The sequence below is a fragment of the Rattus rattus genome, chromosome 1, assembly GCF_011064425.1.
Source record: "Rattus rattus isolate New Zealand chromosome 1, Rrattus_CSIRO_v1, whole genome shotgun sequence".
Lineage (NCBI taxonomy): Eukaryota > Metazoa > Chordata > Mammalia > Rodentia > Muridae > Rattus > Rattus rattus.
In genome coordinates, this window is record NC_046154.1 from 232,666,893 (window position 1) to 232,690,806 (window position 23,914).

Here is a 23,914-nt window from a genome sequence, read left to right on the forward strand (position 1 = left end):
GTTCCAACTGTAGATATTTCTGATAAGGCAGGAGTTGGCTTTGTATTAACGTCTGGTGCAACCTTTTAATCAGCTAAGCTGTACGTATTATTCCTAAATTATTCTTTCTCATCAGCCATAAAAAGGTATTCGAGGCCAGCAATATTTCAGAAGCAATGTCAAGTCTGACAATGTAAGTTTAGTATCTGGAACCCACACAGTGGAAGGAAAAACCAACTAAATCAATCCTCTAACCTCCAAGGCAAGCCATGGCATGCATGTATGCATAAGCTGACATATAATGCATACATAATTGTAAGAAAAAATATTTTAAAAATACATTTGGTAGTTGTAAAAGTCATCAGTGTAGAACTCATCCACTCTACCTCCCTCCCCCAATGTTTTGTTTGCTGAGATCAGGCTCAGAGACACAGCCCAGGCTGGTCTGACCTCAGCCCCAAAGTGCTTGAATTAAAGGTGTGAGCCCCACACCAGGCTCAGAGCTCACCTGTTAATAGCTCTATTTCGGTTCCTTTTTCTTCTCCTCTCAAAGCATTCATCTTCAGAGGAGGAGGAGGAGGAAGTAGAATCACTACTGTGGATGGCATGCCTTCGCCTAAATAGTGAAATTGGAATCACAATGAAAGAAACAGAAAAGGGGGCAGAGGACTTAAGTATCTGAAATAGCCAATGATCTAAAAAAAAAATAATAAACTTTTATTATACATAATATAAACTTAAGATGATACTGTTACTTGTTATGTGTTAAATGGTAACCCTTGTAAACATTCCCAAAAATCTGTGATTTCAACACAAATGATCCCTAGGGTTTTGAGAAATGGTTTGTAAAGCCAGAATAAATGAGAAAATAACTTATCTACATACCCAGGACCCTTTCTGTAATCATCCTGCAGCTACAATTATATAGTACAAACCTCCATATTTAGTATCAAAATCAACAAAAAATAAAAATAAATAAAACAGTGAAATAAAGCTTTGTTGGGTGAATCCTTTGATGTAAAAGACACAACCAAGAGAAAGAGAAGAAAAACAAGAGATTGTATTAGAGCTGACCATCAAATGCTCATTAAGATAAAAGACAACACAGGCTACGACTTCTTAATCTTAATCTTAAGTCTCTCTATGTAGTACTTGCTTAGCTAAAACTCACTTTGTGGACCAGGCTGGCCTTAAACTCAGAGATCTGCCTGCCTCTGCCTCCCACGTGCTACAAGTAAAGGTACACAGCACTAGGACTGGCTGGGCATGCATTTTCAATATCATAAAGTCTTTAAGTGTTAAGTTCTTTTTCTTTTTTAAAGATTTATTTATTTTAGGTATATAAGTACACTGTAGCTGTCTTCAGACACACCAGAAGAGGGCATCAGATCCCATTACAGATGGTTGCGAGCCACCATGTGGTTGCTGGGAATTGAACTCAGGACCTCTGGAAGAACAGTCAGTGCACTTAACCACTGAGCCGTCTCTCCAGCCCCCAGGTTATTTTTCTTAAAAGATAATTAATGAAGGAAAAAGGCCATCAAAAAAGACTTAAGGGTCAGCAAGATTGCCCAGTAAGAATGCCTATCACCAGGCTGACTACCTCCTGGGACCCATAAAATGAGAGAACCGACTTCCTCAAACTGTCCTCTAACCTTCATGTGCACAGCATACACTATCACACACTAAGTAAATGTACTAAACATTATTAAAATGTTATGAGGTCTAAGAGTATACCTTAGTAGTAGAATGTTTACTTATACTATATGAAACCCTGGGAAATAGAAAAGAATATTACTTTAATATAATATCCCTTTAATTCCAGCACTGGGGAGGCAGAGGGAGAAGTAAATTCAAGGATAGCCTGGTCTACAGAATGAGTTCCACGAGGGCCAAAGACTCTGTCCCCAAAAACAACCAGCAGCAGCAGCAGCAGCAGCAGCAGCAGCAGCAGCAGCAGCAGCAGCAGCAGCAGCAGCAACAACAACAACAACAACAACAAAAATGAACCCCAAAACGAAACAAAACAATATTTGGAGTAAAGAGATGCCTTAGAGGTTAGAACTTGCCGCTCTTCCAGAGGACCCAGGTTCCATTCCCACCACAACTCACACAGTGGCTCACAACCATCTTTGTTAAATCTAGCAGCCCCAGGTGATCCAATGCCTCCACAGACATTGCACACAAAAGGTGAACAGATATACATACAGGCAAAACACCCAAACACATTAAAAAAAAAAAAAAGCTTCTGTGAACTAATTACAACTATTCAGCAAAGAAAACCCATCCCTAAAGAGCACAAAGCAATTTATGGTCTCTCTATACACCACTATAGTGATTGACAGTGGGAATAAGAACATCTTTGACTATGCAGTACTGGTTCAGGTAACTTGATACTGTTACTTGTTATGTGTTACATGATAACCCTTGTAAACATTTCGGAAAGTCTGTCATTTTCAACACAAATGATCCCTATGGTTTTGAGAAATGGTTTGTAAAGCCAGAATAAATGAGAAAATAACCATCTTGATACCCAGGACCATTTCTGTAATTGTCCTGCAGCTAAAATTATGATATAAACCTACATATTTAGCATCACCTTCAACACTCGAAATATCCCCATATATGTAAAGTTAATATATAGTCACAGATTTAAGACAGATTTCACAATTTAACATTATTTATTTCCCATCACCTACTGCCCCAACTACTGAGTACTGAATCCGGGGCCTTGCGTATATTTAGCAAACGATCTACCACTGAGCTACAACCACCAACCTCCTCATTTAATCTTAATCAAAGTTCTTGACAACATACATTATTAGTAGGCTCATTTTACAGTCAGGGTCAGTCTCAAGGGTTAAATAACTTGCTCAAAATATCAGAAGAGTGTTCAAACTCAATCCTACATCTATTCCAAAGAGCCAAATACTAGTGTACTGGTAGCTTCTAGTTTATTTCACAAACCACTAAAAATTATAAACAACAAAGCCTTGTAACCAACAAAAGGCATTATGTTTTGTAAATAGAAGAACCCTCCAACCCCAAAGGCTTCTCTATTAAAGGCTTGTCACCAGGTAGTGGCACTGTTGGGAGGTAAGCAGACCATGAGAATGCTGACCTCATCAGTGGATTAACCCATTTATGAGTTCACAAATGAATTTGTCATTACAAAGTGGGGCCTAGACTAAGGAAACAGGTCACTGGGTATGTGGTCTTTGAAGAATATGTTTCTCTTTTGGAGACAGGGTCTTTTGGAGCTAGCATTGAATTGCTCTGTGGCCCAGGCAGGCCTTAAACTGTCAGTTTTCATGCATCAGTTTCCAGCTGGGATTAGAGGACTGAATCACCAAGTCTGGCTTTTAACAGTAGTCTAATGAGCTCATGAAAATACTGAAAATGCAGCATCTTTTCAAGCATAACAGATCTTGAGCAGCTGACAGGTGGAATCTGCCCTCCTGATCTCCTACTCTTCAGTTAGGTGAAAAGGGATGATGAGGAAAGAAACCCAGAGTGTATACTTGCGATTCTGACAAAATTACAACATGCAAGAATACGAATATACTTATTTTTCCTAAAGGAGATTAAGTTTTTATTGGGCAGTGGTAGCACACACCTTTAACCCCAGCACTTGGGAGGCAGAGGTAGGCAGATCCTGAGTTCCAGGCCAGCCTGGTACATAGAGTAAGTTCCAGGACAGCCATGGCTACACAGAAAACCGTGTCTTGAAAAAGCACCATCTCCCCTCAAAGATTCCTCAACACTTAAAACATTTGCTTTCCATGACCAACACATGATCAGACAGTTTACAGACTCCCTGACAATTGTGCTTTCAGTATTATTTCTGATAGGTATTTTTTTTTTTTCTTTTTTTTGGAGCTGGGGACCGAACCCAGGGCCTTGCGCTTGCTAGGCAAGCGCTCTACCACTGAGCTAAATCCCCAAGCCCCTGATAGGTATTTTTAATCAGTCTTGTCCTTGTTTATATTTATAGGCCACTGTAATACTTCCTAAACCTTGGTTATTCTAATTTATCAGAAAACCTTATACTACTCGGGATGGGAAAATAAGTATAGGTTATCCTTGTAAACTTAAATTGGAAAGAAAACAACTATTGAAATATATAAGAAAAAGAAATTCTTTGGTGAAACAAAAACAATTTTTTCTAAAACATAAAAGAAATAAACTATAAAATAGATCCAAAAAAACATGGCTAGTGTCATGATCCAGTCTAGAAACTGTATAACTTAGAATATTTAACGTGGAGGGAGACTGTGGTTGTGGAAGTATATAAAGAAAAGGATACAGTCTAAATGTGAATTTTAAATGAAATAATCTTTGTAAATTACTTAACATAGAGCCTAGCTACAATTACACTAAGTCAAAGTAGATCTAACATTCGATGTGCTACTAATAAACTATCTTACCAAGTAGTTACTAATACTTCCTATTAATGAAAGCAAAAGGAGTCACTGGTAATGGGAATTAGAGCACTAAGTGCATACCAGAGCTCTCCCATATATGAGATTCTAGAACTCTATCCGAATACACTCAATCCAAAGACTCTAGAATCCTGTCATAACAGTTATGTTATCATAAACTGATCACCATTTCAGAACCTAACCTGTTCATTCGTTTACAATAGGGACTTCTAGGTCCTGAAGACGACAACCGGTATCTTGGTCTTGCAGGAGAAGCTGGGCCACTATAAAACATGTTGGGCTTTCTCTGGTGACGAGGTTCTAGAAAAAGAAGTATGAGCATATGTAATAGAAAATATAAAAAAGTAATTTTGTCCTTTAAATATTTACTGTCCATGAAAATGCTAGTAGTATCTATAGATTTCACTAATGTCATTTTATTTTTCTGTGGGGTTGATATTAAGAATATGTTATGGGGCTGGGGAGAGAGTTGAGCAGTTGCCGAGCACTTGTTTAGCAGAGGAGACCCAGGTTCCATTCCTAGCACCCACACAAAGTGACTTCCAACCACCTGAATTCCAACTGTGGGAGACCAACACCCTTTTTGGCCTTTGTAGGTTACTCGCATGCAAGTGCTGCACACAGACTCACAAACAAGTATAAAGTACGTATAGAAAGTATAAAACACACTAGCCACACACAATTCTTATGATTATAGAGGCATAAAAGCTAATAAGTATGATATAACGGAAGTCAAAACATCTTATCTTTCTATATATAAGGTAAAAAAAGGAAAAAACACCCAAAAATCTCAAAATAGCAAGAAATGACAACAGAATAAATCATCCTTTTACATCTAATTTGCAATATATTAAAACAAAAATACTACCAGAACATGGTGACACACACCTATAATCCCAAGACTAAGAGGGTCAAGGCAGTGGGATCACCAAGTTTGAGGTCAGCCTGGGCTATATAGAAAGGCCCTGTCTCAAATAAAAGTAGTATGAGCATTTTAGCAAAGTTAAAAAAAATTTTTTTTTGAGAAAACAAAAAACAGGGCTGGAAAGATGAGCCAGTAGGTAAAGGCATGAGGAGGGTATGATCCCTAAGACTCACACATTACAAGACAACAGATTCCCCAAGTTGTCTTTTGATTGCACCCCTATGTGCACAATGGCACATGCACACATATACTCCACAGAATACTTTAAGTGTAATAAAAAAAAGTTTTAAAAAGGAAAAAAAAAGACAGTAAAATTAAGGGAATAGAAATCTGTCTCCTGCAAGATCACTTGCAGTACTTACTTTCCAGTGGAGCTTGGTAGTAAACAGTTGCTTTTCTCTGCCTAAGATAGTATCTTTTCTGATTATCTTCTTCTCCATCTTCTTCTTCATCTTCATCATCTTCTTCATCTTCACCATCATCATCCTCTCGCTCTTCACCCTCTTCAGATGACTCTACAATTAAGAACAGGAGGCCAGAGAGATGGCAGCAGGTAAGGGTAACTGCCACCAAACTAACGACATGAGTTCTATTCCCAGGACCCACAAAGTCAGAAAACTGCAACTGTCCTCTGACTTCCACATACGCTCTTACCACCACCCACAAAATTAAATGAAAATTTTACAAAGAAAAAACATCCAATACGCTCACCAAAGTGTTAACAATTTTTAACATAGGGAGTTAGGAGAAAGGGTCTTTAAAAAATCTTACCTGCCTTTCCATTATTCATATAAAGAATTTGCCGCATTTAATAATTTTTCAAAATCAGAAGTAAAAATTGTAGAATTAAAACTTAGATGCAGAGCTGGGGGGATGAGGGGTTGTGAAGGGACTGGAGAAATGGCTCAGTGGTTGAGAGCTCTGGCTGCTCTTCCAGAGGTCCTGAGTTCAGTTCCCAGCACCCACATGGCCAATCAACTACAGTTCTGGTTCTCTGGTGATGGGAATTATGTAAATTGAACAAATACATTCATGATAATGGTAAGATAGCCTTCACCAACATATTTTATGAAACTGTTTTTACTCAAGAAAAAGTAGATTTTGATAGTAAGTCTCAAATTTAGCAGCATAATTAACTTTTATCACTTTAACTAAAATAGAGATGTATGATAAACTATCTGTAGTTTTATTATACAAGCAAACCAATTACTACTTAAATTTGTTGATTTCAATTACTTTCTCTAACATACTGTCCTTTTGTATTGTCTATATTTCTTTTAAATTTTAACCACTACAAACTATAATAAGTGTCACAGAATCTAAATAAGAAAGCTATTGCCTACTAAGTTAAAAATGCTTAAAACTTTGGGAGCTAGAGAGATGGCTCAGTGGTTAAGAGCACTGTGTGCTCTTCCGGAGGACCCGGGGGTTCAATTCCCAACACCCACATGATGGCTCACAACCATCTGTATCGGGATCTGATGCCCTCTTCTGGTGTGTCTGAAGACAGCTACAGTGTACTCATATACATAAAGTAAATCTTTAAAAAAAAAAAAAAAAAGACTTAACTTTGAAGTCAGAAAACATGAAATAAAAACAAAACTAACCCACACTGCCGTCTTGGTTATCTGTTGTTTCTTCATCAGCCTGCTGAATAGCCTTTCGTTTTCCTCTTGTGTACATTGTAAGATTACTCTACAAATGTTTAAATAAAATCCAATAATATTTAGTATATGTTCACACAAAAATTAAAACCTAATTATTCTTAAAGTGTAGACATACTATAAACTTATAATTCTAGTAGTAGTAATTTGTGACAAGTCAACAAATGCTGAACAAAATAATTATTACTCATAAGTGGATCATTCACTAAATGGGATGTCAAATCAGCACCTAAGGAAAAAATCTAGTTACCTCTTCTGTTTCATTGAACACGCCCAAATCTTCAAGGTTCTTCATTCGCTGTCTACGCATCTTCTTCATGTCATCCATCTTTTGAAGTACAGCTTCAGCAGTGCTTCAAAAATATTAAGAATTTCAGCAAGGAGGCATTAACTTATTTGGGTAAAATATTCAATACGCCTTTCAAAGAATTTAGACACGTATATAGAATAAAGGTTACTAACAGCCATTCTCCTGTATGTTTCACACAAATCAAATAAATTATAATGTTCAGGATGGGGTTCTAGGGAAAGAGAGGGGAGGGGTCAGGAGGGCGGCATACATCCTAGCATCTGGGAGGCAAAGGCAGGGAGGTCTGAGTTCAAGGACAGCCAATTACATAGTTTTATGTGTATCGGGGGAGGGGGAGAAAGGATAAATAGTAAAATTTCACAATCCTTCACCGATAAAGTTTGTTTTAGATACAAGTTTGTTTAAGCATTTTTACTTACTTTGTTATAAGCTTATCAAATAGCACAGACTGGTTCATGGTACTGTAACGACATGTTCTAATCCTACAACTTCTTCGAACTTCAACATCTCCACTTTGTTCATGCAAATGTTCTGTACTCGGAGCAATGTTTCTATTCCTCAATGAGCGAATAACTGGAATAGCTTTGTCTTTACAGATGTACGAAAAAATAAATTTTAAGTATTAGCAAAACAACTAGAAAATGCACAACAGGATAGCAACTTTCACACAGCAAAATTATAGCATCTTAAACTTGTTCTTCTAGAAAAATTTTAAGTTACAACATATACCTGTGGTATAATCTACCTCACTTCAAAGATGTCATATGAGGACTTGTACTTAAAAGTTTAAAGCAGTTTGTAATATCTCACAGTCAATAACAGCTTATGTCTACTAAAAGATGAAGAGATAAAGCCAGGTGTAGTGGTGCATGGAATCCCTGCCCGAAAAGCTCAGGCAGATCTGAGTTTAAAAGATCAGTCTGGGGGCTGGTCAGAAGGTTCAACAATTAAGAACACTGGCTGTTCTTCCAGAGGTCTGAATTTATTCCCAGGAACTACATGGTGGCTCACAACCATGTATAAAGGGATCTGATGTCCTCTTCTGGCATGTAGGTGCACATGCAGACAGAGCATTCTATATTTAAAAAAAAAATATTGAGTGCTGAGTGAGATCCTGTAATTTTGCTTACATAAACCTCAAGCAACACTAATCCATAGCAACAGAAAACCAGTCAGGCGGTGGCGGCGCACACCTCTAATCCCAGCACTTGGGAAGCAGATGCAGGTGGATCTGCTTAGTCTACAGAGGGAGTTCCAGGACAGTTAGGCCTACATGGAGAAAGGAAAAAGGAACAGACTGGTGGCTACTTTGGAATCTGAGGCAAGATAGGAACTAGAAGAGCCAAGAAAGATTATATAAGTGTCTTAGTCACTGTTCTATTACTGTGAAGGGAAACCATGGCCATGACAACTCTTACGAAAGAAAGCATTGCTTAGAGTTTCAGAGATTTAGTCCACTATCATCATGGTCGGAAGCACAGTGACACGCCGGGAGTTACAGTAGCCAAGAACAAGATCCTGTTCTGTAGGTGTAGAGAATGAGATGCACTAGGCCTGGTTGGGCTTTTGAAACCTCAAAGTCCATTCTCAGCTTCACACGTTCTTCATCAAGGCCACACTTCCTGGGGCTGGAGAGATGGCTCAGCGGTTAAGAGCACCGACTGCTCTTCCAGAGGTCCTGAGTTCAATTCCCAGCAACCACATGGTGGCTCACAACCATCTGTAAAGAGATCCGATGCCCTCTTCTGGTGTATCTGAAGACAGCTACGGTGTACTTATATATAATAAACAAATAAATCTTAAAAAAAAAAAAAAAAGAAAGCCACACTTCCTTACCCTAACCCTTCTAATTCCACCAGCGTTCCATTCCCTTGGGATTTAGCATTCAAATATATGAGCCTACAGGGGCCACTTTTATCCAAACCATAATAGGAGCTTGAAGAAACTTTTAGGGGTAAAGGTTATTTTCCCGAAATTAGTATATGATTGCTTCTTTTACATACTATGTCAAATCTAACGAAGCACACAGGTTTTTGTATGTGCTTCAATAAGCCCATAAATATTATGAGCTACAAGCTTTACAAAGTTGAAATGCTATTATCACAACTTACCTTCTTGGCATTCTTCCTTTTTTTTATCAGCCTGCTGTTGAGCCAACTGCCTATTATAAAAAATAAGCTAAATGAATTAAAAATAAAATTGACAGACGTTTAAATCCTACATTCTATATGACAAAAGTAGAAAGTTAAATAAGTCAAGAAAGTATAATACTTAAAAACCGAATAAACATTGCTATGTTATGGCTAAACAAAAGTCTGTTTTCTGGCTCCCATAGAATCAGGCCCATACAGAGTAGCACTATTAGGAGGTGTGGCACTGTTTGAGGAAGTAAGTCACTGTGAGGGCAGGCTTTGAGGTTACATATGCTCCAGTGTGACACAGTCCATTGCCAATTAAGATGTATAACTCTCAACTTCTTCTCCAGAACCTACCTACATGCTGCCATGCTTCCTATCATGATGATGATGGAACTGTAAGCCAGCCTCAATTAAATGTTTTCTTTTATAAGAGGTGCCATGGTCATAGTGTCTCTTCACAGCAATGGAAACCCTAAGACAACCTCGTCTTGTAGCTCCGGCTAGACTTGAACTAATAGCAATACTTCTGTCTTATCCTTAAGTTTTAGTTATTTTTAATTATATGTGTCTATGTATGTGGAGTGCAGGTGTTGTATCCTCTGGAGCTGAAGTTACTATGAGACAACAGACATAGGTGCTAGGAATTGAATCTGGGTCCACCAGAAGAGCCAAAGTATTCTTAGCTGCTGGGCAATCTCTAGCTCCAACCTGACTCAAGTCTTCTAAGTGATGGGATCATAGGTGAGACTTACCACATTGGCTATTAACTCTTAGCCAAACAGAAAACTCAAGTCAAAGTATCTCACTTGACATAGTAAGTGAAGTCCTTAGACTAAGTATTTAAGTATGGTTAAAAAAAAGCATTGCATGAGAACAAGTTTCACACAAGGATATGGTAATCTCATAACCTTGAGGAATTTGGAATTCTAAAGAGAATTAATGGACCTTAGAGATATGTTAAATATTCTCTATGAACAGCTTGAAAATAATGCCAACACTTGAGAAACTGAGTCAAGATTACCATGAGGGGTTGGGGATTTAGCTCAGTGGTAGAGCGCTTGCCTAGCATGCTCAAGGCCCTGAGTTCGGTCCCCAGCTCGGAAAAAAAAAAAAAAAAAAAAAAAAAAGATTACCATGAGGTGCTCACGCACACACACCAGAAAGCAAAGACACACAAATCTCTGAGTTCAAGGTTAACCTGGCCTACATATCAAGTTCTAAGACAGCCAGGGCTTTCTAGGGAAACTTTGTTAAACAAACAAGATAAAACAAAACAAACAAAAAAACAAGTGAAACACTTTAAGTAATTAAAGTAGCAATTTGTTGTTGTACTGGACCAGATGGACTCTTAATTTTACAGAAATTATTAAATTTTTTGTGAAGGTGCTAGAAAAAATAGCTAATATTTTATTTAGTCTTCTCATTCTGTGCCTGTAAAACTATCTGACGCTATAAGCATGAAAGTTGCCATATTGTTGTATGCCAAAGAAATTTGTCAAATTAGGTAGCTAGACTTTAACCCTGTGAATCTAAGTAGAGCTTTAGTCTTTTCTACCTAGAAAACTGCATATACAAGTTTAAATATTACTTCACAAGTTTTATGTACTCCCTGAAGGTGACTTATGTGATCTCTGGACCCAAGTCTAGAGCATCATGATCACAGAAATATTTAGATCCATTGTGGAATGGCTTCTCAAGTTTTCTATATTTTCTGTACAGTATTGATTATCTGGTCTTTCAGACACAAGTAAGATAAAAAATGGGGTAAAAAAGAATGAAAAAAAAAATAAGTGCTGGTTACAGTGGAAAAAGGAAAGAGGAAGGGAAAGTCCACAATCAAGAGCTCCTACAAAGATCAAGGAGACTCCACATTAGTCTCTGACCTACACATGCACCCACCCATATACGCATACTTGCCTACATACATGCAAACATATACATGCATGTATGAGTCATGTAAAATAATAAAAACATATAGAAAATAAAAGCAAGCCCTTTTTTTGGTTTTAATACTACTTTAAAGCCATTTGAATTAGTGGTGGAATATCTGTGTTACCTTGTGAAATGTCTGCCATCGCAGTATTTCTCTGTTCTTTCCACATTCTTATCAGAACTAGAATCCGAAGAAGTTTGTACTTGCTTTCTCAAAGACCTTAAAGAACGTGTATTGTGGCAGATTTCAACTCCCTTAACTGAGGATCCATCCTTTAAGAAAAATTAAGAAAGCTGTTATTAAGTTTAGATCAACTTTAAGGCTAAGAGTTTCCTCTATTATGTTAATAGTTAGTTGCTTTTATTACAGGATTTTTATATCTCCCCAAGAAACAATATATCAAAATAATTATTTTATTACAAGCATTAGAACGGGCTATGAAACTGCAAATACCCCCAGACATAGCAGAGTAGTCAGATCATAAGTTCAAGGTTCCACATATCAGTTACATACAAAGTACGAGACTGAGCTGAAACACTCATACCAGAAAGTAAAAAAGGTCAGCTCCATATTTCAGAGGTAAAGGAACCCGCCTCTAAGCTTTAAGACCTGAATTAAAATTCCAAGACTCAGGGTAGAAGGAGAGAATAGATTCTTGCAAGCTGTCCTGACATCCTCGTGTGTACAAACACACACGTATAGGCATACACAGTAATGAAAAATAAAAATTTGTATGTTCTTTTCTTTCTTTTTAAGATTTATTAATTTTCTGTATCAGTATCTTGCCTGCCTGTGCCTGGTACCTGTGGAGATCAGAAAAGGGAGTTGGATCCCCTGGAACTGGAGCTACAGAGAGTTGCAATCAACTATATGGGTGCTCTGACTGAACCCAGGTCCTCTCAAAGAGCAGTAAGTACTATTAACCACTGACCCATCTCTCCAGCCCCAAACAACTAATATTTCAACAACAAAATTTTAATAGTCATCCAAACTCTGGATTTGCTGAAGCTAGCCTAACCCATCTCATCAAATTCCTACTATAGCTCTTCAGGGTTTCCCTTCCTGGTTCATAATGCATGAAGATGTGTTTCTCAACCCCACAAGCCCCACTCACCATTCCATATTGAGGTCTCCCTGCTTTAGCACAGGCCTATAATTCCAGCAACATGGGAAACGGAAGCAGGACTACATGTTCAAGTTCTGCCATCAATGAGGTAGTGACCCAAGAATATACCATCAACTTCCTAAGTACATCCATAGAGTGGGCTTCAAGAAGTGTGCCCTTCAGGCACTCTGAGATATCCAGATCTTCCAGGAAGGGGACATGGACTCCAGATGTACAATGATAAACAAGCTCAATAAGGAATGTTCCATATCATACGCACGTTTGTCCAGAAAAATGTAAGGAGGGTGACAACTCACCAAACAAACACTATACATTGGTAACTGAGTGCCCACTACCACATAAAATCTGCTGAACCACTACCACGAGAACCTGCTGAAAGCCACAGTTACAGAACTGCCTTCAAAGCTAAGACAAGGTACACTGTAGTTATGGGTCACTCCATACCTTCAGAATTTAAGGTCAATCTCCAATATTAAACCAAGAAAAATCACATTAATTTAAAATGAATAAATTTAACCAACCTAAGTACCATCTCTATCAGCTGTTGATAAATATGTGACTGGTAATTAAGAAATATTCAAAGACTAGGGTAAGCAGAGAGTTAAGTCTTTAAAACATACATTTCATTTACAAGAAGACATGGGACTGAATATAAGTCCCCAGTTTATAAAACTTTTCAAATACAAAGCTATTTTATTCTTGGTATAGATGGTGTTTTGTAATATGAATCTATAGTCCTTGAGGGAAATCCGATGACACTCCCTAATTAACCTCTAATTAGAAGATCTACAAAAGTACCTTGATTTATAGAAGGGAGGACTTCATTTCAAAAATATAGATTGTGGCCAGGTAGTAGTGAATGCCTTTAATCCCAGCACTTCTGGAGGCAGCTCTGAATTGGAGGCCAGCCTGGTCTATACACATCAGAGTTTTAGGATAGTCAGGACTACACAGAGAAACCTTATCTCAAAAAAACCAAAACAGGCAAAACGTGTACTTCGAACTCTGTCCTGAAGACTATCCTCTTCAGTCCACAACAGGCTGCTGTGAGTACTTCAAGGGCTCAACCTCAGTGTAGTATGTATGTATGGCATGGTCTGTGTATCAAGCCTTGCTTATCTCTGTGAATAATGACAACTAAAAACAGATACTCCTAGTATGTGCCATGTTCTGTTCTAGAACACGGTGCTAATAGAAAATAAAATATATATATATATACCCTATAGTTACATTCTGAGTAAGGGAGAAATATAAATAGAAAAATTAGGAGATATACAGATGTCTTAGAAGGATGTAATTGCTGAACAGAGGGCAGAATAAAAGTTCATGTAAAGAAGAAAGGTTTGTAATTTTGAGTAAAATCTCTGCCAATTCAGGCACCTGAGAAGCAAATCCTAAAAGGCCAAGATTTTCAATTTAAGCAACAATTTCAGCGCTAAAAAAAAAAAAAGGGGGGACTATAGTTTCATATCCCAGTCCTCACAGAAGCAAATAAGTCTGTCTACAAGATATTTACTTTATATAGTTCCCTAATACAAGACTAGCATTGTCTGAACTAAGTGGACACTGCTGCGTCACTCCTAGCACAGTGCTCTGATCACTGACTTCCAAGCTATCTTGATCAGTTGGCTAACCTACTCCCTCACTGCAACAAGACCATCATTACTGTTTTCGGAAACTTTAGTGTTGCTTCAACCTCAACCTTTTGGGTGAACGCTGCCCCCTTCCCCACTGCCGAAGTGGGGCAATATCTTAATCCCTCCGCACTGATCCCTTAGATGGGCAAGAAAAAAACATTTGCAAACCTCCCACTAGATACTGTGAACGCAGCAAGAAGTGCCAGAAAAGGAAAGATGTGGGAGGCACAAAAAGCTAAGTTCCAATTTCAGAACTGTCTGCCACTTTCTGTTTACCTTTCTGGAGTCCATGTCCTCATCTGTCACACTGATACCACCCCTACCGTCCTCTAAAGCTTGTCAAGAGACTTGAAGTGCACACACGAAGCGTTGCTGTTCGTCCCCCGGCATTATGCAACCTGATATTTTACTTCGCTGAGGACTCATTATGGAACCTCCCCGGGCCGCAAATGGAGGTCAGTGAACTCTTGAGTTACTGTGCCCACAACCCGTAAAATGTTCGTGTGCATGCGCTCAAGTAGTCAGGGGGTCGTACTCCCCTGACTCGAACCCGGAAAGGAACCGGGAAAGGGAGGCTGGGGAGCACAAGGACGGCCCAAAGCACCTCGGCTCAGCCCTACGCAGCACTTCGGCTCTTGGTTTCCTCTTGCGTAGAAAGAGGTGGCGACCAACTGCTCAGCCCGCTTCCACCTAGGTCTGTCTCTCCAGAACCTTCCACCTCGCTGGCCCGCGACGGCCCATCAACCCAGTGGGGGGCGCGGGTCCCCTCAGCGCGTCTCCACCCAGGGCCCAAGGTTCCCCGTCCCAGGCCGGTACTCACGCCCGCCGCCTCCGCTTTGGGCACAGTAGATTTCCCCGCGGCTCGGGCCAAGCTGGGCCGCCTCCGGCCGCTGTGTTCCAGGCTGAGGAACTCACTGGACAGGTCCAGAGAGTCGGTGGCCGAAGAGATGGTGGAGTGACTGTGCAGCTCCAGGCTGCTGCGGAGGACCACCATCGTGTCCCGCTTCAAAAGCCGGAACCCGAGGCGGGGGAGAGAAATACCGAGCTCCGGAGGATGCTTCTCAGGCGCTCGCGCGCTCTGAATTCTGGCGCCACAAACTGCGCGCCCAGCGGCCTTAGCGTAAGCGCGCCGAATCCCTCCGCCGCCGGTCACGCCCCCTCCGCCGCCGGCCACGCCTCCTTACCCTCTCAGACCGACGAACACAAAACAGTCCTCCAATCCGAAGAACGCGGGAACCTATGCCGAAGCGAACTGGAACCCAGCAAACTGTGTCGAACACCTAACAGGAATTAGCGACGTCGTTCTTCCTTCTGTAGTTCCGGCTCTCCGCCCTCAGTGGAAGGAGACGGAGAGAGCGGTGCTGCGTCTTGTTTGGAATTTTGGCGCGTGGACGCGGAAGGCCTCTTTGGCTACCTGCCGGAGGCTTCCCGCCATCTAGGCTTCAGACGCCAGGAAAAAAAAAGGTCGTTAAACCAAGCACTTTGCCTTCGATAGGTTTGACTCTAAGACAGAAGATGTTTTTATTGATGAGTTAACAAAAATAAGTTAACCACACGAAAGAAAGAAAATATAACGGTTCTTAAAGACAGCGAAAAGAACTGGCAACAGCTATTGGGATAGACTGAGTCATATAAGCTTACGAGAGATAAAACTGTAAAATCCTAATCTTATAAAAGCTACCAACTTGTAAAGTTTTAAGGATAATTATGACATGCAAGTTAATGGTCAGTCACCTTATAAATGATCAAATTCTTTTTCTCTGCTCAGAACTGTTCATTGTCATGCTAATTACAAATGTAATTTATTTACCTGGACGTGCTTTGGCCTTCTGCATATGTTGTCAAGGTTAAATGTAAAGAAAGTAATTAAAAAACGAGCTTTCTTTAAATTAATAGATTAGATGATGGTTCTCAAACCCCTCAAAGAGATCTGCAGACTGGCATTTAAGGGGTTTAATAAAAACACTTCCCCTGTTAGACAATACCAGCTTCTGGTAGCCTCAGCTGAGGCTATCTCTAAAGATGAGCAGCAACTGACTTGACCTCCTTCAAGTGTGGTAACTGACCACCTGGCAAAGAACTGCCTCATTCCTCACCTGCTGCCAGGGCCCAGTCTAAACTGTGGACACTGGTTGACTGCTCTACTCTGCCTTGCAAAAGTAATTCACTTCCCCAAAATTCCTCCTCCACAGAAAAATCTCTCAGACCTTCTGGGTCTGACAGAAGGTTGATGGGGCCCTGTATGGCAGCTGGTGGTAAAAGACTTGTCAACCTCTGTCCCAAACAAAGACATCAAGATCACCATGGAGTAGCTCAGGGTGGCTGTCTAGGTAATAGGTAAATCTCTGTCATCCTTAATTGATACAGAAGCCATTTGGGGAAAAAAAAAAAAAGCCTTGTTAAACAAGTGACATATAAATGTTCCAATTTGGTAGGAACAGATACCATTGATCTTCTAATATTTTCAGCTCTAGCCCATTTTGATTAGAGGTATTCTGTTCTTAATAGTTTCTGTAGCTGTTGGTGGCGGTTCACACCTTTAATCCCAGCACTCAGGAGGCAGAGGCAGGGGGATCTTGTGAGTAGTAGGCCAGCCTGGGCTACAGACTAAGTTCCAAGACAGGCAGGACTACACATAAAAATCCTGTCTCTAAAACAAAACAGAAGTGTGTGTGTGTGTGTGTGTGTGTGTGTGTGTGTGTGTGTGTGTGTAAGTAATAATGTAGGGTAGTTTCTGTTTCTACCACTATCCACATGTCCCTGACTCAATTCTTTGTTCTGAGGCAGAAGAAACTGTAAATCCCAGTGGGCATTTGTTGGGCTCTGATATCCATCTATAATACCCCTCCTCTCCACCCCTTGAGTGCTGAATTACACATCTGTACCCACACACCTTTTATGTGGTGCCAGGGATTGAATCAAGGTTTTCTTACACAACAGGCAAACATTCTACCAGCTGAGCTACATCTCTAGCCATCTGTACCCCAATAAAAAAAAAGATTCTATAAGGTCTAATGCTTAGACTTTGATCAGAGATATGAGAATTAGATCATAATTGCAAAGTGATAAAGTTCTTTATTGAATAGGGTGCTGAGCCACATGATACCAACAAAGTAACTTCTGCTTTAAGAGACTTGACAAAACATAAACATAGTTTCTAACAGTTGTGTCAGTGAGATGAATTCCTCTCTGTTCTCCTGCCCCCATTAAAACTACTGCTTGGGAAAGCTAAACAGTGCCTCTTGCTCCCATTAAAATTACCGTTTGGAAAAGCTAAACACTGCCAAGAAATTGGTTTTTGCCAACATTTAGGCTCTCACATTCCCCCACCAGAACATTTACTAAAATGATCTATCAATGTGTATCTTTTGCAATTCAGAAGTCTCTCTATGGCTCTCAAAGGAAGAGCCGTTCCTTTCAAATGGGATCACCAGGAAAGGCACAGCTGACTCTTGAAGTCTCTGTGGGAGGACTGTACTTCAGATAACTGGGACTTTGTGCCAGCAACTACTAAATACATTATATAGACAAACTCGACCCTTGTAGTAAACCTATTTTTAACCTGATTTTTACAGATGTGAAAACAGGCATGGGGAGTATGGTGGTAGACAAGCAGCTCTATTCAAGGGCACATACTTGGCAAAATCTGCCATTTATGTTCAAAGTCTAGGTGTGGTCATGTGCCTGTTAATTCTAACACTCAGGAGCTAGAGCAAGAAGGGTATGTCAAGGCCATCCTTGACTACACAGTAAGTTCAAGGATAATGTGGGCTATATGAAAAACCCTGTCTCCCCACCACCTTTGTACACAGGCCTCAAAATAATCAGGAGACAGTCACAGGTTAGGCAGCAGTTGAATACAAAGTAACTACAAAATAGAGACACACTCTGTATGCAGCTAAAGCTGGTTTGAAATGCTTGGCTCCAGGAATGACACTAGTAGGAGTTGTGGCCTTGTTGGAGTAGGGGGTCCTCATTGGAGGGAGTGTGGCCTTGTTAGGGTAGCCTGGGCACCAAGGACAGGAATGTGGATTTGGGGACTTTGGATTTGGAAAGCAGTGGGATGCTTTGAGTGGGGTTTAATGGGACATCCTAGTAGGAATATGGAAGACGTTGGTGCAGAGTGTGATTTGAACTGTAGGGACCTGGCTCAAGAGGGTTCAGAGGAGACTGTAATATGTGGCCTAGAGTCTGTTGTTGTGATAGTTTGGTGAAGAAGGTGGCTGCTTTGCCCTTATCTGAAGAATCTGCCTAAGGCTAAGGCTAAAGTGAAGAGAATTAGATTAATTGCATTGACAAAGGAAGTCTTAGAAAAGCCTAGCATAGACTTTATCCTCTGGTTTACTCTCATGAAGAGTGATTTGAAAATACAAAACATATGGTTCAAGATACAAAGGGCAGCAGGAAGTAAAATGGAGCTGAATCCTGTGTTTGAGGATATTAAATGAAATTAAGAGATCGGTGGTTCTAGGTAAGACCCCACCCAGCTAAGCTTATTGTTTGTGTGTTTTTGTAGAACATGGAATAGGTATGTCATGTTAGTGTTTGCATAGAACATGGAATAGGTATGTCATGTTAGATGTTATTACCTGGTTATTGTTTTCATTTGTGCTTTAACAATTCAGAAGTGGAGGGCACACTTGTGTATTTTGTTTAAAAGAATTATTTATTTTATTTCTATGAGTACACTGTAACTGTCTTCAGACACCCCAGAAGAGGGCATCAGATCCCATTACAGATGGTTGCGAGCCACCATGTGGTTGCTGGGAATTGAACTTAGGACCTCTGGAAGAGCAGTCAGTGCCCTTAACTGCTAAGCCATCTCTTCAGCCATACACTTGTGATTTTAAGGCTGGAAGACACAGACTTTTCATCTGGATCTGAGGAAAAGTGGCCATGAAAACATTTGGTCCTGGCTTGGTGGTACATACCTTTAATACCAGGAGACAAAGGCAAGCAGATCTCTGAGTTCAAGGCCAGCCTGGGACAGAGCAAGTTCTAGGTGAAGAAAAACTTCAGTCCAGGCATGGTGGTACATGCCTTGAATCCCATCATTCAGAAGACAGAGCCATGCAGATCTCTGAGTTTAAGGTCAATCTATAGAGCAAGTTCCAGGACAGCCAAGATTAGCCGTGATTAAGAAGGGACCAGCATCACTGAGGTAAAAATCTTCTGAGAATCAAAAAGAAGCTGTGTTTCAGAGATAGCCAAGGTTACCTCATGCTGCATCTGGACTTAGCAGTGTGTATGAATCACCCACTGATATTGGTTTTGAAGGCATGAAGGTGCGGGTCATGGAGAGCAGCTGAGGCTTGGCACTGTGAGAGGCCAGGGAAGGCCATTGGTGAAAGTGTAGCCTCAGTTGCAGTTAAACAATCCAGGACTGAGGGGGTCATGCAAAGAAGTTGAGGCTTGGCACCATGAAGGGAGCTTATAGAGGTGATTGGTGAAGCCTAGGTACAGCAGAAGGATTGCAGATGCCAGTACCATGGGATGATCACCAAGAACAGCAGCGGCAGTGGAATGGAGTCAACCAGAGCCTAGAGTGCTGCATAGGGCAGAGCTGGAGAAGTGACCCAGGGCAGGAGAAGTGGTGGAGAAGTGACCCAAGCCCTTTGGAGGAACCTAGAAGATCATGTGTGGATCCCAGACTTTGGAACAAGAAGCTGTAGAGATCAAGTTCCCCTGGAGACCCTAAGATGTTCGAGATTCCAGAGCCATGGGATACCTGCTGAGGAAAGTTGCTAACAGGGAGTGGAACCGGCCCAGGAGAAAAAAGTTTGTTGCAGTCAACAAAGATGAAAAAGGAGTTGGAGATCTGAAGAGCACTTTGACATTAGATATGGAGATGCAGAGTTTAGAGTTTGCCCAAGTGGATTTTGGTCTTTTTTGGTCCATATTTCCTCCCTATGTCATTTTGGAATGGTAATGTATATCCTTTGATGTTTGAGTTTGACTTTATAGGGATTACAGTTAAGTGATTGAATGCATCTCGGAAAAGATTTGAATTTTGGACTTTTAACATCGTTGAGACTGCTATAGACTATGGGGACTTTTGAAGTTGGACTAAACATATTTTTTACACTATGGGTAGGTATGGCCCTCATAGACTCACATGTTTGGACAAGTCTGTGGGGGCCAGGAAGTGGACTGTGGTGGTTTGAATATGTTTGGCTCAGGGAGTCACACTATTAGGAGGTGTGGCTTTGTTGAAGTAAGTGTGTCATTGTTGGGGTGGGCTTTGAGACACTCCTCATAGCCACATGGGAGACAGTCTTGTGTTTGCCTGTGGAACTGAGATGCCAAATCTTTTAAGTTCAGACTTCATTTTAGAGAACCTGACCTAAGTTTGAACTGAGGACGATCAAGAGGCCAGTACCTAATTTCCAAGTTGCCCCCCAACAAAATGAGAGCCTAGCTCCAATCTCTATGCTAATCCCAACAAGACCTTCCAGGTTTAACAAGACCAGTGTTTCCAGGTTATTCGTCCAACAAACTTGCACTCCCAGGTTACAAGCCCATCCCTTGCTTAACGACCACCAGTGCAGAGGGGAGCAGAAGTTAAGTTTATGATATGACTCCCAGCACCAGCCAATTATGTTAAATGCTACAGTAGCTTTCCAATTAGATGCTTGCACACGTACTCCCTGCTTGCTGCTTACTATAAAGTCTTGTCCTGATAAGACATTCGGGGCTCCCCCACAACCAAAACCATCCTGAGTGACAGTGGTGCATCGGAGAGACCCGAGCTAGCTTAAATTGAATAAAGACCTTGTTTGAGTTACATCAGATTGGCTCCTGTGTGATCACTAACATTACCCTGGCATAACGGAACAAGATGTAGAACTCTCAGCTACTCCAGCATCCTGCCTAGATGCTGCCATGCTTCCTGTCATGATAATAATGGACTGAACCTCTGACACTGTAAGCCAGCCCCAACTAAATGTTAGTCATGGTGTCTCTTCAAAGCAATGGTAACCCTAAGACAGCTGGAGTGGAACACCCACGTAAATAGTAACTTGAAACTGGTTCCTGTTCATTGAGGAAGGGAAGGGCTAATAGAAGGCAGATCAGTTTGCTGGAGTTGCCAAAGTGTGGGACGATGTGCAGTTGCAGGGCAGACAGGTAACCCCTAGACCATGGTGTGTGGGGGTAGGTGGGTGGGGTTGGGTGTGGTGTGGGGCAGATGAGGGGGAGTCTGAGAACAGCAGGGTTGATTCCCACAGCACCTGGGGCAAGAGTGCTATGAGGGGAGGAAAGAGGATGAAGGCCATTGTGTGATTGCTGTCCACCCACAACTGCAAGCATGCTTTCCCAAGCTTTGGTGTCTGTCCAGAGCTGACCGAACTGCAGGTTAGGCTGATCACACATGATGGACTGAACTAGCTCTGGTCTGCTCTAGAAACTGCAGGGATTCTCTTTCCCTTGCAAAATCTTTCCATCCTTCTACTCAGAAAGCTTAACCTTACTCATTTTACCAACCAAGAGAGGCTTCATGACACCCTCCCACACACCCCTGAGCCTCTGTTGAATTGAATATTCAAGCTGAAGCAATAAATTGGTAACAGACACAAACACATGTTTAGTTCTTAGGATTTATGGGTTTTGGAAAGCAGCTAAACTTCACCAGTATACCACCAGCACTTTATGGGATCTGGGCCCCAGAAGGCTGAGAGTCTGGGTGGCCTATAAACCAATCTTAAGAGGTTCAGTTTTTGCAGGGACGTTCTGAGCACTTACAGCACACACAGGAAACTGGGATGTCTACAGAGAGTTCTCTGTGTCCTTCATTCACCCTGAATAAACACTTTTAGCAATCTGGTGTCTTTCCTTCTGAAAATAAATATGGTTAACACAACATGCTATCCAGACTCTTTAAATAAATTTTTTTAAAGAAAATTCTTTTGTAGTCCAGGCTCACCTTGCACTCAAAGCAATCCTCCTGCCTCAGTCTCCTGCATGCAAGGATGCAAGGACTATCCGACACCACACCTAGTTAAAACTTTTTTCTTTAAAACACACACACACACACACACACACACACACACACACACACACACCACACATCCAGATTAAAATAAATTAAAATACAATATGGTCAGATTTGGATGCACTCGCTCAATTTTAGTCTTTCCCTCTTTCTCGGTTCCTGCTCGACTTCTAAGCTTCAGCTGTCATGCTCAAGAATCTCTTACTTTAGGGTTTCTTCTGGTTTCATACAGCTGGCAACCTTAGCTGGAGAATAGGGGTATCCGGAAACTCATACCTAACACTGCTACAACACAAGCAATCCCTCCACCTGAGGGCGACTAGGTCCACGCAGCGCAGCTCAAGAACCGTTCGGTGGGAGGCGAGAGAAGCCTCTGAGTGGATCCTACTCAGCCCCAGGCTCCACCCACCATGTAAGACCTAGCAAGAACTACACAGTTCTTGGTGTCCGAGGATTCGCATTCCCAGCCGCCACTCCACCAGTCCCGCCCCACCCCCACCTTAGGCCCCACGCCCACTCATTCTCCCGGTCCCGCCCATCCGGAACCACGCAGTCTTCGTCGTCCCGGGCTCCGCCCTACGCTGCACTGGGTCCCGCCCACCCGGCTCCCGGCTCTTCTACCCGGAAACTGTCCTGGCAGTCTATACTCCTGTCCTCTCCGCTTGTGAGATTGGCAACAATTGTGGCTAGCCGGTTGTTTAGTTGTTCTGTGAGCCACAGTTTCGGGTCATGGAGGGGGACAGCCGCGCCGCCACGGCCTCGCAGTACCAGCCGGCCTGCCCTACGCGGGACGCATGTGTCTACAGCAGCTGCTATTGGTGAGGGAGCGCGGGCGCGGTCCCCGGGAATCTGCGCGTCTTCGCGCGCCGCCACCAATGCGTTCCTCTCCCGGTCCTGCTCCGAGCGCGGCAGGCCCACATTGCCCGGGTTTGGCGCCGGGATGAGGAGGCTGGGGAACGCATTTCTGGTCTCCATAACTGAGCGAGGGCTGTGGGGTGGAGTTGAGGCGTCTTAGTGCACAGGGACGAGGTAGCGGAGTTAGACTGGAGACCCTACGGTAACTGTTGTGGTCTGTGTTGTTTCGGGTTGAAATAGAGGTCTTTTTAATTTTAAAGACAATGAAGACACAGAGTTTGTGGTAGCCGGAAACCCAGTCCATGCAACTGGCTATCCTGATCGCCGAACTGACGTGATGATAATGGTTACATTTGCACTGTCCTTGCCATATGCCAAATGTTGTTTTGGGTGCACGGTGTAAATTAACTCAGTTGAAGCTCACAGTAACCCCAAGAGGTAGGCTCTGTTGTGATCGCAGCTTTGAAGAACTCTGAGGCACAGAAGGGTGCTGCTGTTTTACACAAGACCTCAGGATTGTGAGGTTAGTGCCCTTAGGCTACCTCTGCAGCTCAAACCCTGTCCACCTTGGCTTTTTGGCTCCCAGGCCTCACCTTCCTTTTGTGTAGGGACTGCTTCCCCAACCCAGAAGAAATCTCAGGATCATGTAAATATACTCCTCCTCACTCTACCAAGGATACTAAGAACTTAACATTCATTCAGCCATGACCACTTTGGCCCAAGTCCAGTTGCTTGCTCTGGTTCTCAACTGCCCAACACTGCAACCCTTTAATACAGAGCCTCATGTGGTGATCCACAGCTGTAAAACTTTCATTGCTATTTCACAACTAATTTTGCTACAGTTATGAATCATAACGTAAATATCGGATATTTAACCCCACGACCTACAGATTGAGAGTGGATGGTAGAGCAATG

General features: G+C 41.7%; 2 protein-coding genes across 7 annotated transcripts in view; one reads left to right on the forward strand and one right to left on the reverse strand.

Annotated features, from left to right (window-relative positions):
* Positions 1-15,489, reverse strand: part of Atad2 (ATPase family AAA domain containing 2) — a 42,138-nt gene extending 26,649 nt beyond the window's left edge. The window contains exons 1-9 of one of the 2 annotated variants that reach the window (XM_032915712.1): positions 14,975-15,489; positions 11,515-11,663; positions 9,432-9,481; positions 7,740-7,908; positions 7,261-7,363; positions 6,954-7,041; positions 5,709-5,861; positions 4,604-4,721; positions 488-595 (exon numbers count right to left, since the gene is read on the reverse strand). In XM_032915712.1, the coding sequence (XP_032771603.1) occupies positions 488-595; positions 4,604-4,721; positions 5,709-5,861; positions 6,954-7,041; positions 7,261-7,363; positions 7,740-7,908; positions 9,432-9,481; positions 11,515-11,663; positions 14,975-15,148 (1,112 nt within the window). In that variant the 5' untranslated portion in view covers positions 15,149-15,489. Of the gene's footprint in view, positions 1-487; positions 596-4,603; positions 4,722-5,708; positions 5,862-6,953; positions 7,042-7,260; positions 7,364-7,739; positions 7,909-9,431; positions 9,482-11,514; positions 11,664-14,430; positions 14,847-14,974 lie in introns of those variants that run through there. The other variant, XM_032915705.1, reaches the window with a different exon arrangement.
* A 7,243-nt stretch (positions 15,490-22,732) lies between these two features.
* Positions 22,733-23,914, forward strand: part of Ntaq1 (N-terminal glutamine amidase 1) — a 51,615-nt gene continuing 50,433 nt past the window's right edge. For 4 of the 5 annotated variants that reach the window (XM_032915728.1, XM_032915751.1, XM_032915744.1 and 1 more), the window contains exon 1: positions 22,742-22,962. In XM_032915728.1, the coding sequence (XP_032771619.1) occupies positions 22,874-22,962 (89 nt within the window). In that variant the 5' untranslated portion in view covers positions 22,742-22,873. Of the gene's footprint in view, positions 22,963-23,914 lie in introns of all 5 variants that reach the window. The other variant, XM_032915720.1, reaches the window with a different exon arrangement.